The 15832-nt window shown below is 50.9% G+C and overlaps 2 protein-coding genes across 8 annotated transcripts in view; one reads left to right on the forward strand and one right to left on the reverse strand.

The window, feature by feature from the left end:
* The first annotated feature begins 420 nt into the window (after positions 1–420).
* Positions 421–10574, forward strand: SLC35D1 (solute carrier family 35 member D1). Its single transcript, XM_037404821.1, has 12 exons — positions 421–626; positions 1065–1098; positions 1183–1269; positions 1474–1541; positions 1880–1951; positions 2609–2677; positions 3010–3112; positions 3640–3732; positions 5992–6059; positions 6381–6459; positions 7119–7201; positions 7999–10574. Exons 1-12 carry the CDS (start codon positions 430–432, stop codon positions 8105–8107), a joined length of 1062 nt encoding a protein of 353 aa, XP_037260718.1. The 5' UTR covers positions 421–429; the 3' UTR covers positions 8108–10574.
* A 699-nt stretch (positions 10575–11273) lies between these two features.
* The window catches only part of MIER1 (MIER1 transcriptional regulator), a 43402-nt gene continuing 38843 nt past the window's right edge, over positions 11274–15832 (reverse strand). For all 7 annotated transcript variants that reach the window (XM_037404819.1, XM_037404816.1, XM_037404817.1 and 4 more), the window contains 2 exons: positions 15417–15556; positions 11274–14575 (listed from right to left, as the gene is read on the reverse strand). In XM_037404819.1, the coding sequence (XP_037260716.1) occupies positions 14250–14575; positions 15417–15556 (466 nt within the window). In that variant the 3' untranslated portion in view covers positions 11274–14249. The remainder of the gene's footprint in view (positions 14576–15416; positions 15557–15832) is intronic.

The following is a 15832-nucleotide window of genomic DNA, read 5'->3' on the forward strand; positions in this document are numbered from 1 at the left end:
CATGCCAGACCCCTGCGTGACCCTCTCCTCTGCAATGCCCCCCTGCGCCATGCCTTGCTACCCCCCCCCCTCCTGTGCGACATGCCCCCCAAGGCCGGACCCCCACGCAATGCCCCCTACGCCAGACTCCTGCGCGGTACACCCCCGTGCCGTGCCCCCCCCCGATCCCCATGCAGCACCCCCCACGCAATGCCCCCCGTACTAGATCCCCGTGCCATTCCCCCCACTAGGCTCCCGTGTCGTGGCCCCCCCGTGCCAAGCCCCCTGTGTAACGTCCCCCCGCTACACCCCCGTGCCGAGCCCCCCGTGCCGAGCCCCCGCCGCTAGAGCCCCGTGCCGTGACCGCCCCGCGCCGCGCCCCCTCGCCCCGCCCCGCCCCCGCCGGCCCCGCCCCCCGCCCCGCCCCCGCCGGCCCCGCCCCCCGCAGCCATGTCGGCGGCGCGCAGACGCCCGGCGGCCGGGACCGAGGGGGGAGCCCCCGCGGGAGCCCCCGCGCCCGGCGATGCGGAGCGGGGCATGGCGGCGCCGGGCCTCACGCTCTGCCTCAAGCTGCTGGCGGCGGCCTTCTACGGGCTCAGCTCCTTCCTCATCGTCGTCGTCAACAAGAGCGTCCTCACCACCTACGGGTAGGGCCTGCGCCCCCCCCGCGCCGCGGGACCCCTGGCCACCCCTCGCTCCTGGGTGCCGTGCGCCCGCGGGGGCCCCTCTGCGTGCGCCCCCGTTCGTGTTTGTGCGCACCCCCCTCGGGTGCTGTGTGCCAGCGGGGGCCCCCCTGCACGCACCCCCCATCTGTGCCTGCCCCCCCCGTGGGTGCTGCGCCCCAGCAGGCGCCCCCCATCCTTTGGGGGCTGACCCCCGTGCATACCTCGCCTTTCCCCCCCCGGGGGCGCATTGCACTGCCGCCCCCCCGTGGGTGCCCTTCCTCCCACGGGGACCCCCCAGAGCTGCGGGCTCTGCAGATTTGGGGGCCGGGGGCTCCTCCCCACGCACCCAGCGGGGGGCAGGGCTGCCAGACACCCCCCCCACCAGTCGGTGCCCCATTGATGTCTGCTCTCTGCCCGCAGGTTCCCCTCCTCGCTGTGCGTGGGGCTGGGCCAGGTGAGTGGGGGCCCCCCCGTCCCCTCCCTTGACCCCCATGCGGGGGGCGTTGGGCTGACCCCCCCCCGCCCCTGCTCCTTGCAGATGCTGGCGACAGTGGCCGTGCTCTGGGCGGGAAAGGCGCTGCGGGTGGTCAAGTTCCCCGACCTCGACAGGCACGTCCCCCGGCGGGTAAGCGCCCCCCCCCCCCCCCCGGCGGCACCGCCCGCACCGGCAGCAGGAGCCGGCGGCTGCGGGCCGGGTGCGTGTGCGGCCGAGGGGGGTGTGTGTGCGTGGGGGGCTGCGGGCGCCTCTGTACAAGGGGGTGCTGCAGGGGAGCGCCCGGGCACCCTCCGGTCATGCACGCCGCGGCTGAGCCCCCTTCTGGTTTTCTAGACGTTTCCTCTACCTCTCCTGTATTTCGGGAACCAGATCACAGGACTGTTCAGCACAAAGAAACTGAAGTACGGAGGCTTTTCTGTACGGGGGTGGGGCGGGGGGCTGCTGCCGGTCCCCGGGCTCTGCGGGGTGTGGGTGACCCCAGGCAGCTGCTCGGGGCCGCCCGGTTCCGCTACCCACGCTCCGGGTGCCTGTTGGCGGATGCTTGTCCCCGGGTGGGGTCGCGGGGCTCAGCTCTGGTCCTCACCCACGGGGGGAGGGGGGCGCCGTGGCTGTCCCCGGGCAGGTCGGGCACGCGGGAGTCACCCGTTGCCGTGTGGGAGTTGCCAGCCCAGCTGATGCTCGACTGGGGGGGGTGGGGGGCGGGGGTCGCCTTTTCACCCTGCTGATCCTCCCCTCTCAGCCTGCCCATGTTCACCGTCCTGCGGAGGTTTTCCATCCTGTTCACGATGTTTGCTGAAGGATTCCTACTCAAGTGAGTCTCCCCAGCCCCTTCGGTGACGGGGACCCGCGTGAGTTACAGAAGCCCGAGGGTGCTGGAAGGACCTGTGGGGTGTGAGCGAGCTGCCGTGCGCTGGAGACCCCTGTGGCCACGGCGCTGGGCTTGGGGCGCAGGGGTAGGCAGTGGGGCTACTTGCCTTGCCCTGAGCAGCCCCTTACCCGTGGGACAAGGTGCCACGCGTAGCTGCCCGGTGGTGGTGGAGAGGATGCTCCACCTGTGCTTGCAGCAGCCTGGCTGTGCGGTGCAGGTCTGGAAGCGGAGGGTGTTGTGCCTGTCTGTCCCGGCATGCCTGGGTGCCTGTGGAGACCCCCAGACTGCCCCCGCTGCGTGCTGACAGCCCCCTCCCCAGGCTGGTCCCTGGCCGAATCCCGCTGTGCAGCCGGCAGAGTCTGCATGAACTTGCACCTCATCAGTGCTAAGTTGTTGTTTATTTTTTTTTAAATCACAGAGATAATTGTCTAAAAATGTCTTGCTTTTACTTGCTGCTTTTGCACGGCTTGGTTTGCTTGGGGTGTTCCTCCCCCTGCCCCCCCGTAAGTGCTGGGAGGAGGAAACGCTCCCCAAGGCGATCGCAGTATGGCGCTGGGGATGCAGCTGTGGGTGATGGTGTGTCCTCCTGCCTCTTTCCAGGAAGAAGTTTTCTTGGAGCGTTCAGATGACGGTGTTTGCTATGATCATCGGGGCATTCGTAGCTGCTAGGTGAGCTCCCGGTGTGCTGTCCCCTCTGCTGTGTCGCTGAGGGGTCCCTGCGCGGGCCAGTGCAGCTGAGGCGAGCCCACTACCACCCTATGTCCCGAGAGGAGAGAGAGTAAATGCTGATATTTATTGATTTTTTTTTTTTTTTTTTTTTTTTTTACCCTCAGACATGCTCTCTAGTAGGAAAGAATGTTTTACTGACCCAAATCCTAGTCTGTCTTCCCATGATTAACTTTTTCTGACAACTTAAAACAGAAGGTGGAAGGAATCTTGCCAATGTTGTACTCTGCACAGCTTAAAATTGTAACTTAGGGTGTTTTTTTTTCCTTCCCCAGTGCTGACTTGGCATTCGATCTGGAAGGATATATTTTTATCCTTATTAATGATGCCTTAACAGCTGCAAATGGTGCCTATGTGAAACAGAAGCTGGATTCAAAGGTAGGCTGACCTTCGGCTTCGGTCTGGGCACGGCAGTGTTGCACTTGGCTTGGCAGCGACTAGGGAGGGCGAGGGGGTGAGGCTCACCCGGTGCTACCCCGTCCCGCTCCCAAAATCTCCTCCCCAGAAGGTTTGGCAGTACCGCTGTGCTGTGCTCGGTGCCAGCCGTGCCGAACAGCACCGGCCAGAGCTGCGCCCCCGTGCTGGTTACAGCCACAGTCCCTTGTGACAGCAAAGAAACGGCATTTTGATTGATGGTGACCATAACGCCTGTTGCAAGCTCGTTACCAAGTCTGTTTATATATATATATATGTAGATATGTATATTAATATATTGTGTATATTTTAAAAAAATATATTACATTGTAAATATGTACATTTATATTACAAACCCACCCTCCAAGTTCTGTCTCCGAGAGTCCCACGTGGGTTTAGCTCACAAGACCCAGCCTTCAGTAGCAACATGAATAAGGTTTTATGTTCCTGTTTGGAACCAGCTCAAATACACAGATGTTTCTTATTTCTAGGAGCTGGGAAAATACGGTCTGCTCTATTACAATGCACTGTTCATGATCTTTCCCACCTTGACCATCGCCTACTTCACCGGAGATGCGCAAAAGGTACGATTCCTGTCCCCGAAGGCAGAACTGGCAGCAGAGCTTACGGGCAGGGCAGGTTGCCTAATGAGCAGTACTTCCATAATGCGCTCTTCTGTAACTTGGCCGTTGGATGTAAAATGGGAAACGGTCAAAATGTGAAGCTATAAAATCGCTCGTTATCTCCGGTTTGCAAACACGGGGGAGGAGGTTGGGGCGGGGGGTCACTGCCTCCCCCAACCGCGTAAGCAGCGAGTAGCTGCAAGCCTTACGTTGGGCTTTCAGTCCACAGAGTTGCTCCATTCAACGTTTTTGTAATGCTTGAGGAATGGGGAAGTGTGAGAGCAGTAAGTGAAACCAAGTATTATTTAAAACAAAGGAGTTGAGTATTTTTAGAATAAATGAGTTTCTTTAAACTTCTTTCTGCCCTGTTGAATCGCTCTGAGGGTGGGTTTGCCTGTGCAGCCCCAATGGGGCACAGTGCGATTTACAGGCGGTTCCATGTAAGTGGAATTTATGTTGTATTATGTATTTTACATTGTTTATATATATCTCTGTATTTAATAATTAATAATTCTTGCACTGATTTGTGTGCAGCTACCTTGGTTGGCTCTCCTGAGCAGGAGTGCTTGCTTGTCACGCCTGCAGGAACGGGTGTCCCTCCCAGCGGGCAGGGAAGGCTGGAGGTGTTGCCCACCCTGTGGGTGCCAGCTGTGGGTGCCGGGGCCCCCGGCAGACACCCCTGTCCCCCTGCCCTGAGCCGTGGCCAGGCAGGGAGAGCCTGGTGGTTCTTTTCTAATTAGGAGCTTAGTGCCCTGATGACGAACCCAGTAAGCAGTCGCTAAGATAATGAGCTGCGATTAGCGAGAAGTGATTGCATGGAGTGAAGGTAGCTCAGACCCTGCCCTTCATTAAGGGCAGCTCAGTGGGATATATTTGGGGATAAAGTGCTCATTTATAAGCAGGAGCAAAATGTTGCTCTGTGCTGCACTGTGCAGCCTCTGTTCAGCTCATAAAGAAATTGCCTTTTTTTCTTTTTTTTTTTTTTTTTTTTTTTTTCCCTCCCCTGAATAAACTTCTTTTTCCCTGGCTGAGCTCCTGGCAGCCAGAGGCAGACAAAGATGCGCTCTGTTGGGGCTGCTGCCAGGAAACTTCACAGTTGCAGCCGGATGAAAAACCCTCTTGTGAAGGGCGTGCAGCTGAACGTGCCTGGGGTGGTGACGGCTCCCGGGGCGGGGGTGCATCGTGGGGGACCACGCTGGGGAGGGGGGGTTTGCACAGGAAAGCCTCCTGCCGCACTCGTGCATGTGGATGTGTTAAATCTTGTAGTTCATTAACAAGCATCAAAGGTAACGATATCTTGTCATGCCGCACTTTGCGAGAGGCAGAGATGGGCGTGCTGGTGGTGGTGAGCAAACCCTGCAGGTAATTCCTGGGGACGAAGGGGGTGGGCCGCCTGCGGGAAGGTCCCCCCTGCCCCAGGCTGGCATTTCGTGTCCCTGTTGGAACTGTCCCAAGGGCCTGGCAGCATCCTTGTGCGCTTGGCAGCCCTTCTCTCCCCTGTGCCGGCCCCTGCCCTGCTGGAGGGGAGGCGGGGGGGGGGGGGGGGGGCAGCCTCACCTCCTTGCTGCATCACTGGCTGGTTGAGGTTGGCAGGGACCTCCTGGAGTCCATTTGGTCCAACCCCCTGCTCAGGCAGGGCCACCCAGTGCTGGTTGCCCAGGACCATGTCTAGATGGGTTCTGGGTATGTCCAAGGATGGAGGCTCCACCACCTCCCTGGTGTTACTTGGTCACCCTCACAGGGAAAAAAAAGTGTCTTCTGGTGTCCAGAGGGACCCTCCTGGGTGTCCCACAACCACCTCCCCAAAAAAAAACCCCAAACAAACAATAAAACCCAACCCACCAAAAAAGCCCTCCTATGAAATGCAGACTTCCTTTAGCCATTTTCTGGGCACCATCTCCAGAGGTTAAATTCCCCTGGGATATGCTGTCTGAGTGTTGCAGTTGGCAATGGAGGAGTTACCGGGAGGGCAATTCCAGCTGGAAAATGCCTTTCCTGGTGCCTTCCAACTGTGGGACTGTTGCTTTTTCCAGGAGGGCTGTGTTGGGTGCTGCTTCGGGCTGGCGGTGATGCTGATGCGGACCAGCCCACAGCGCAGGGCGTCACACCGGGCTGTGCTGTGTTTTTGTGAAAGCTGGTGTCGGGGGTTTGTGGGTTTGTGTCTTGTCTTGCTGTGAATTACTGCACTTCCTCTTAAGTGTCGGGGTGCGTTTCTTGCAGGCGATGGAGTACCAGGGCTGGGCAGACACGTTCTTTGTCGTGCAGTTTACGCTGTCGTGTGTAATGGGGTAAGGATGCGTGCTGCTGCGGCGGGTGCTGCCTGGGCATGGCCGGCGCTTGGGTGTAGGGGAAGCATCTCTGTTCCAGAAGTAGTGCATCTTGGTGGCCTGAGCCATTCTGGGTTAAAAAATAATAATATACTTTCAGTCCTGATAGGGATGCCATTTCTGAGAGCTCTGGCAGGTGGAAATTATTTCCTACCCTGCTTCAGTGCAGGTTTAACCAAAAAAGTACCAACACTGCACTAGAAAAGAGGGGAAGAGGTGGTGAGATGAGTGGCAGTGCCCGGAGTGTGTCCTGGAGCCAGATCTCCACTCTTCCTCCTGCAGGTTTATTTTGATGTACTCCACGGTTCTTTGCACTCAGTATAATTCTGCTCTTACAACTACAATAGTTGGCTGCATTAAGGTAAGTGGCTTTCTCTGCTGCGGGGCTGGTGCTGGTGCTGAGCAGCTGCTGTAGCTGTTGGAGGGGCTCCCTGGGTGCCTGGGGTGGCCCTGGCTCTGCGGCTCTGGGCGGCCGCTCGGCAGCAGCGCGGGGAGGGCAGGACGGAGGCCCTGGGGCTTTTGCTGTGTGCTGCACGGGGAGGGGAGGACGGTCCAGTGGGATGGGTTTTATTATTTATTTATTTCTGCAGCAGGGAGATGCTCCGTGTGTGCATGGCGCTGCCTGCGGTTAGCGCATTTCGCTTCCTTGGAGCTAATGGTGTGCCAGAGGCCCAGGAACAGCCCCAGTCCTCCGGGTCACCTTTGCCCAGCCAGCCCGCTGCAAAGACAGATGGGTGCTCCTGGGTGTTATCGGGGTTTTAGCACCCTGTGGTGGGTGGCCAAGGCTGGTCTGCAGTCGAGGGAGAGCTCTGCAGCCAGCAGTGAGCAGAGCCCCTGCTGGGAGCGTTTCCCAGCAGCTCTGAGCCCGCCTGTTTGCAGTCCAGTATTGCCAGCGCTTGCTGGTTTCACCCTGCATCTGGGGGGTCCCGTTTCCATGTTGCTTTAATGCATGGAGCATACGCTTGTCTCAGGCTATATAGAAACTTGTGCTCCTGTTCCTCAATTCTTGTTCCTTTGCAGAATATTTTAATAACCTATATTGGGATGTTTTTTGGAGGAGACTATATTTTTACATGGACAAACTTCATTGGTCTAAATATCAGGTAAGAACGTTGAGGGGTCGCAGTTTTTATTTTATAATTTGTAAGTGAAAATTGCTGTGAAACCAGAATGGTTTGGCTGGCTCAGTGCTTTTTCAAAAAAACCCTGCAGCTGGCATTTGTGCTGCAGCGGGAGCCGGTGCGGAGCTTCCCGACAAGCTCGGGTTGTTTTAAAGCCAGGAGGATGCACAAGTGTATTTTAGCAGCAAACTTAAGTTGTTCTTAGAGTTGTGTGTCCGAACCATATAATTAAGGTAGCAAGAGAAGTCTGGGTTTGTTTTGTTTTGGTGGGGTTCTTTTTGTTATTTCACATTTATTAAAGCGCAGCTTTAGGAAGAGCCTTCTGTCTGCTCTGGGGTGTATTTCTGTGCTGTGAGAAGTCTCCCTGTCCTTGCCCTGTCCTTCAGCAGGATCCCTTCAGTGATGGAGCGGGTCCAGCACTAGCAAGCGTTTGGGTAGGAATTAAACAAAACATCTGCTCTTGGAGAATTTTCTTGCAAAGTGACGCTTCCAGCAGATCCTTGAATATTGGCATACCTGTTTTTTTGGTAGAATTATTTTTTTGGTCAAACAATCATAAGGTTTCATCTTTTCTTTGGCAGCCGATGTTTGTGGGTGCCCAGGGTGGGTCTATACAGCGAATAGTTGTGCTGGTGCAAAGGGCAGCATCTGCAGGGGCTGCTGGCGGCAGGTTGGGGTGCAGCGCGGGAGGGAGCGTGCCACAGCATGCCGCAAGCTCGCTGTCGCTTCCCTGGCTTGAGCCAGGGTGTCTCATTCTCGTACCCGACCCTGTTTTGCAGTATTGCTGGAAGCCTGGTGTATTCCTACATCACTTTCACAGAGGAGCAAATGAGCAAGGAGTCTGAAGCTGGCATCAAGATGGATATTAAAGGAAAAAGCTCTGTGTGACCGGGAGAGGCGTTATTTGGAAGCAAATATCATCTATCAGGGGCAGAATGCCAGGGAAGGAATCGGGGGCCTCTACCATGGAGTAACGGTGATGCTCTTAATTTGCACAATCTCGATTGCTGCCTTTACAACTTATTTGGAAGATAACTGACCGCACGGTGAAGAATACATCAAATTAAGTCTGATCACGAGGAATTAATGAGTTTCTAATCACGCTGAGATTTGGCAGTAGAGACCAGCTCAAGCAGCCTACACGTTTGAGTGGCGGAGGACCGTGTCGGCTCCGAGGGCCATACCCCAAGCATCCCCGGCTGCGTCTTGTCTCGCTGCAGCCACCAGCTGGGGACAGGTGCTGGGGCTGGCTCTGCTCCATCCCTCCTCCGGCCCGTAGCACGTGCTGCCGCTGCTCTGGGAAGGTGAGACGGTGGTACCCGGCAGGGACCTGGCCCCGAGAGGCTGGAGAACCTCCCCTCTCCCCAGGGGAGAGGGCCCGAGAGCACTGGCAGTTCCCCAGCAAAGCTGCTGCTGCAGGATGCTCCTGGTTTGGGCCAAAACCTCTTTGCTGAATGTGCTCTCTGAACTTGTGTTATTGGTTGGTTTTTATTGTTTTGTTCTGTTAACCCACTTTCAAAGCTGGGTTTCCCCTCCTTAATTTTTCCTAAGGGCCCTGCAACCATCCGCCCAGCTGTTTCCTACCCTAGGTTGCTTTTACAAGGCTCGGGGCTGTTCCCACCATGAAGGTTTTACCTGGCACGTGTAGGCTCTGCCGCACTGGGGCCGGGAGTCTTGGGCATGGGGAAAGCTGCTGCCCGTGCCGGGGCTGGTCCCGCTGCAGGGCACTTCCAGGGGGAAGCAGCTGCAGGGTGTGCCAGAGACCCGATGTCCCACCTGGCACGCCGAGCCTCCTCCCTGTCTAGAAAATATCTGCAAAGTGATTTACCCCAGCACGGTGCACGCACCGGGAAGAGCTGCAGGGGCCAGAGCTGGGCCGTTCTGGGTGGCTGTGAGCGCACCTTGTACCCACGCTGCAGCACCAGCACTTCAGCTTTGGCCAAGCCCTGTCTCGCAGTTCATCCTTTTTTTTTTTTTTTTTTTGTAGTTTTGTTTTGTGACTCGTTAAAAGAACGGGACTTCTAATACGTCAGGCAGTGTTAACTGATCTTTTTTAAAGGTTGTCTTACACAGCACTTCTTTCTGGGTCTGTCTTTGGACTGTCTTAAAGAAGAACTGTTTGTAACTTTGGTTAAAAAATACTGGTAAAACTATGAGTTTATCCATATATCTTGTTTTGGTAACCAGGAAAATAGCTTCTCTAGACACTGTATTGTTTCTGGGAGATACCTGCTAAAAATGTAACTGCTGTTTGGCAAAGCAGCGGTTGTTTTTTTTAAGTACTCACTGGAGGTTGAGGTTTTAGTGGTGAGTGTTCCCGTATGACAGTTTCTGTAATGATGCTGCAAAAGCCTGTGTGCCGGTAAGGATGCGGTGCGAGGCTGCGGGCCCCTGTGCTGCCGCCTGCTCCAAACTCCCACTCCTGGAGTCGTGCTGGAGCCGATGTCTCTGTATCAGAGCCGGGGTCTTCCCTCAGGGGGGCTCCCCTTTGGGGGCAGCCAGCTGCTGGGCTGGTGTGGGGGGGACTGGGGTGGGTACCGCACCTCCAAGGCACCCGGCAGTGCTGAGGAGCAGCCCTGCAGTGGGGCTCCCCCTGCCTCATGCAGAATTGGCGAAAGAAAAAAAAAAATTAAAATTCCCCGATCATTTGTATTGCTGCCTAAATTTCAGTAAAGTCTCGCATTGGCAGGCAGAGCTCTCCCCCCCACAAGGCTGCATGGGGAATGATTCCTGCTGTGCAGCAGCCCCAGAGTGACTCCCACAGCTCCAGGCCGGGTAACTGGTCCCTGCACTGGATCCCAGCTACCCTGACTCCCTCAGTCCCGCCTGACTCCCCCAGTCCCACCTCACAGGTCCTTCAGCCAGGCCTGGGCGTTCGTCTCGCGTGAACAAAAACATTTGCAAATCGCTTCTTGCCACATTTGCTTGTAACTTTGCTGTGGTAACTTTGCTGTGTTGAGACATTTGCGGTCAGGGTGTCGATTCTGTCAAAAGTGTTTATTTTTTTTTATATTTGAATCTACTGGTTAGATTTGTTGTTCAAATGGTAAAATATTTTTAAAACTTATTTTGTTTGTAACTGGGCACACTTTGGTGCTGGGGTCTGGATGGCATTGTATAGACTGGGAGAGCGAACAGAGTTCCTACAACAGTATTTTCTATGCTATTAATTGACTAAAATTTTTTCTATATAGAATCTATTTACGAAATGACCATTTTAGTGATTAAAGAGGTGACCTTTTTATTTGAATGTATGGCAGGCTTTATATGTCAGTCAGTATTGATAGCAAAAAGGATTTTATGTGCCTATGTATTTTTGCACTGGCTTCAAATAAACCAATGACCTTCCCTCCTCCCCTGCCTGCTCTCACCTGCTGCCAAGCGCTGGCCCTCGCTTCCCTGGAGCCGCAAGAAGAGGCTGGAGATGATGATGAAGCTGCTGAGGCCAAATAAAACAGGGGTGCAGCCAGGCTCCTCCAGCACCATCCCTTCTGCATCTCCTCTGGTAGGTGTGAAGGAAGCTGGGGGGGGTGAGGGGGGGCTCTCAGGTTTTCAGCTTTATATAGTCTTTGAGGAAGGGAAAAGATTGTAATGGGGAATAAAAACCACCACAAAAAAGAACTGACTAAACCCACCTTGTCCTGTGCTAAAACCAGGCCCTTGGCCTAGAGTAACTGTCGAGTTGTAACGCTCAGCTGCCTTCCCCAGCGCTGGCCGCCCTCCGGGCTCTCCTCTCCAGCCTCCTTTGCAAAACGCTGCCTTTACGTTGAAGTATGCAGCACCCCCCACCCCTCCCCAGGCTGCCACTCCAAGTCCTGCCCAGCCCCTCTGCGCTGCTGCCCTGGGAGAGTCTTTACGGAAGGAATGAAGGAAACGGTTCCAAGTTTAATCAGAAAAGGGTATTTTTGTTTCTGCAGTTCTTACAGCAGCAGGAACAAGAGTAACTACCCCGTGGCTGCGGAGGGATGGGGTCTTCATATCCTCTCTAAGCAGAAATAATCTAGCTGCTGATTTGGGAAAAAGAAAACAACTCAGGAATTTTTTATGCAGACAGTATGTTTAAAAAATACTTTAATAATAGCTTTTTTCAGAATTGCAGACAGGGAGCAGGATAAGAGAAGGGAATTACTAACAGTGCAAAATTACTGTGTGTGGAAAAATGTATAAAACTAATTTTTAAAGAGTGTGTGTGTGTGTGGTTGTTACCACACTGAACGTGTTATATCACATTTAGTCCTTTAGAAAGCCCAACAAGGATTTATTCTGTTGAACTGGATTCTCTGTCAGGCTGCAGTCTTAACGCATTTCATGAATCCAGGACACGTGCTACAGCAGAACCTGTTGTGATAGTGCTTGAAAAACAGACCCAAGCGTCCCATGCAACTTGGGTTCTTCTCAGTGCAGTCTGGAAACATGTTCAAACCCTTCAGGGCTCCAAACTGTACCAAAGGCTTTTAAAATGAAATCAAAGTTACTATATTTCTAGAATTTTAAATAGCTTTAGTAGTGCAATGACTTATCAAGTTATAGTGGCTGCATTTTGAAGAACATGAACAAAAGTATTGTATAAAACACCAGCATAAACAAAATGTAAATTATAATTAAATATTCTTAAAGTCTAGCTGAGCATTACGTATTTGTTGATTATGGAATGTCAGGTCTCTCCTAGGTATCACCAAAAAAAGGTAAGATAAAAACCAAAGCAACAGTTCTGAAAATATACACAGTGCTGTATTTCACACACAAGCCTGAGACAATTTACTTGTAAATTTTTGGAAGTATCTCCCAACTTGCAAACACAAAATGCATAAACCCCAAACTGGAAATAGGACTCTAGCTGCAAAGACCCTCAGCAGCACTGCACTGCCCTCAGTCTGAAACTCTTGAGATCATCTTTGATTCTTTGATGTGAGGCGGTGATACTGCGGCTTTCTGTTAACAAACCAGACTGTAAAGTTAACAGCAACCTTTCACTAAAGCAATCCCTTTTAATTAACTGATTAACGCAGGCCACAGGTAACAAACCTTACCGATGTGCCTCTCCATGTAAATTGCTGTCTGGTTCTAGGCAGATGTCTACTTCGGCAGTTAGAAGGGATCACTCACAACATTCTGGGAACAGCGGGTTACTACACTCCAGTAACTCATCACCGTGATGGAGCCAGGCCCGATCCAGAGGACTTGGCTCATTAATGACCATAAAGTCCAAGTACACATAGTTGAAGAAGAAAACAAAACAAACAAAACCCTTAGCAGTCAGGTTTTTTTAGGTCGATCCATTAGTTTAGGACTGTACATTTAAAACTGGGATCATAAAGACTCATGAACTTCAAATAAAAATAACCAATTGAAAATGAACAGCACATCTGTAAGCCACAGGAGGACGTGAGATTAAAAATTATACAAATGAACAATTTCTTCTATTTTTAATATACTAGATGTATAGCTGTGGCTTAAAAAGTAAAACAAAACCACGGGTATTAAAAACCTTTCTATTTCATGGATGTAAACCCTACTTCAACAACTTTCACATTACACTAGGGGGACAGTGAGCATCACTCCCACCACACATGATTTTCATTTCTTGCACTTTAATCTTAAAATAGGCATCCATAGCTACTCTCACTTTTTACACATGAATCTTTCTATACTGCATGTATGGATGTGTATATGCTGTACTAAGTATGTGTATGTGATGTTTCTGCTCCCATTGAAATACCCACCCATATAAGGTCCGCTTGTTTTCAGAAATTCAAGATCAGGCACCAGGTTACCAGCTGCACAGCCAGAACCACTTGACCCATGTCCTCCCCTTCCTGTGTTCAGTGAAATGCAGAAGATGACAGCTATAGACTGAAAATAAATTGATGGATAATCTAACACCTGATCTTGGCCAACAAGGTTTAGTAAACTTAAGCATTTGGCTGATGTGAAATTTATCTGAGCTCAAAATAAAATGACAAAAATTATAACGAAAGCAAGAAAATTTGTGCAATGCAAGCATCATGCTTAACAAATTCTTAGCATCACTATTCGCCATAAAACAGAAGTAAAAAACATTACCTTTTCAAAATCAAATGACTTCTAACCATTCTTGATGTTAATTGACTGTTGTCTGAGAAGAAAATAACATGTTGGTGACTAATAAGCATTTTTTTAAGTCAATTGGTTTGGTTTGGGGGTTTTTTGTTGCTTTTTTTTTTTAGAAAAGACTTCAGCAAAATAAAACGAAGCTGACATTAGACTCAGGATATCAATTCTCTCATAAAAGTTTACCAACTGTACAAGTTAAGAAAATTATACAAGCTTTTGTTTTAAGAAAGGACAGTTCAATCAAGACATAAGTACTGTAAAAATCTTTCAAAGGCTACAAAGAAATCTGGAAAAATACAGAATGTATTTCTTTAGCCCAGATAAAGAATATGGAAAGACATCATTGATGTCAACAATTTTACATATACAAACCTGACCTGGTTTATTTATTTACCTTTTAAAACTTCTATATATAAAAATAGTTGTGCTCATAACTTTCAGGATTCATAAGGGTTCCTTAACAATGGGATAACACTTTCCCTAGCGTAAGCAGAAGTCTCTGTGCCTACTCTGATGCGTGTCTTGGCATTCGGTATTTCATTTTAACTTCCTGCAACATTTGAACCAGCCCCCTGCTTCAAATAGGATGCTTTGTTCACTTGTACAATGCTTAAATGGTTTATTACATACTGACATTTCTCTAATGTATTAGGCTGGGAGTATTTTTGCAGAAACTCACTGATTTGTTTCTCAAATATTTTTAAGAGCCTTAAAGAGTTCCCAGAACTGTCGTTGCCAGCTCTGAGACACTATTTTCCTACTGCTTTTCAGCACTGAAAAAACCCCAAATAATCAGATCTCAAGAGCCAAATAAAAGGTATTAGAAAAAAATCTCAGCAGATTGTTTTACGGAACTGGATTTTGTAAGGTAACCCATCAACCCTGAAAATTTCAGACACCAAAATCTACTCCAAGGAATAAAATCAGCTCCTAGTATTCAGTCATCCAAAGTTTCTAGTTCTTCAAGCTTCCCATGTGAGTTTGCTTCTTGGAAGAACTCTGAAGAACCTGGACTCTCTTTGCCATTGCTGTTAATTCTTCTTCTTTTTAGAGGTCTTTCATTTTTCTCTTCAAAATCGTTTTCGTTTCTTGAAGCTGAATGAGCAAGTTTTGGGTCAATGGCAAGGCTTTCAGTTTCATACCCATTTGTATCCAGATCCGTGTGAGGTGTTTTCTTGCCATTGGTAGGTCCATTTACATGCAATCCTTCAATTTTTGCTTCATCTTTATTTGGTATCTCACCTGGCCCGTTAGCAGACACCCCTGCGTTACAGAGACGTGCCACAAGAAAGAGAAGTGTAAGCAGTAACAGAACAATCTGTGATAGGTCAATAAAGCAGAAGTCAGACTAGTCCCATTGACCTAAAAAGCCAACATTGCTCTCCATACCCTCACTGTGTGATGAACATGTGATTTATTTGCATACAAATGACACGACTTACCACAATGGAGCTTATGGAAACCCTTACAAGCAACGGCAGCCAAGAAAATGTCCTGGAATCCCCTAACTGTACAAGTCCACCACAAGGTGGACTGTCCTCGCCTGGGCAGATTGTGAACACCGAGCGGAAGCTACAGAATCTGCTTCAGCCCCAAAGTTCCTCCCTCCCCCTGCTACTGCTTTCACTTCAGCTCCTTTGGAACAGCTGTCCCTTGAGGCTTGTTTTCTTCACGAGTGACTGACTGTGCCCTGGCTCTTCCCCCATTCCTAACTGCCTTTCAATGCCCCACGTCTGGCACAGCTAACGGTGTTCCTGAGACAACCAACGGAAACGTGCGGGTGTGCTATGCAACAGCCAGTTCCCATCTCAGTTGTTTTAAATGTCCTGCGCGGGGCTCCTCGCAAAGTTAGCATTACACATCTGCGCTAGCATGGGGAAGACAAGAACAGATCAATTGCATTTAGAAGGAAGATTCTAGTGGAGATTTATCTTCCAAACATGACCACTGGCTAAATGCAAACACATAGCTTTTTAAAAAAAACATGTTTAACTTAAAGCGGCTACCACCTTGGACAATATTTGAAACTATAATAGCCTTGCTCTCATTTGGCTTGTCATCTGTGATGATCTGGCAACTGTTTAGGAGGGACAGGGACACTTACCATTCTGATTACTGTTGCTGGTTGTACTGTCCTCCCTTTCAGACTGGCTGGTGCTGCTGTTGGAAGTTGTAGGAGGAGGGGACGGAGCTCTGCTGGAAGCAGCACTTTCACTTTCATCCAGGAGACGGTCCATATAATCTCTACACAACAGAAACAGCACATTCAGCATTGCCCTTGCTGTGGAAAGTATTGGTGACACTCAAACAAAAATATTCACTGCATATACTGCAAGTGTGACCGATTCACATTTATACCTTTTGCAATGCACAGACTTATCTTGCAAAGTTAACAACTTTAAGATCTCCTGTGTTAGATGGCCCACATATGGTTTGGCCACAGCAACTACGTATTTGTTGACCAATCACTGCAGTCAACTTATATAAATTCAGCCTATGCTTATGCTAAGTCCCATAAAA

Source organism: Falco rusticolus, chromosome 11 (assembly GCF_015220075.1).
Source record: "Falco rusticolus isolate bFalRus1 chromosome 11, bFalRus1.pri, whole genome shotgun sequence".
NCBI classification, from domain to species: domain Eukaryota; kingdom Metazoa; phylum Chordata; class Aves; order Falconiformes; family Falconidae; genus Falco; species Falco rusticolus.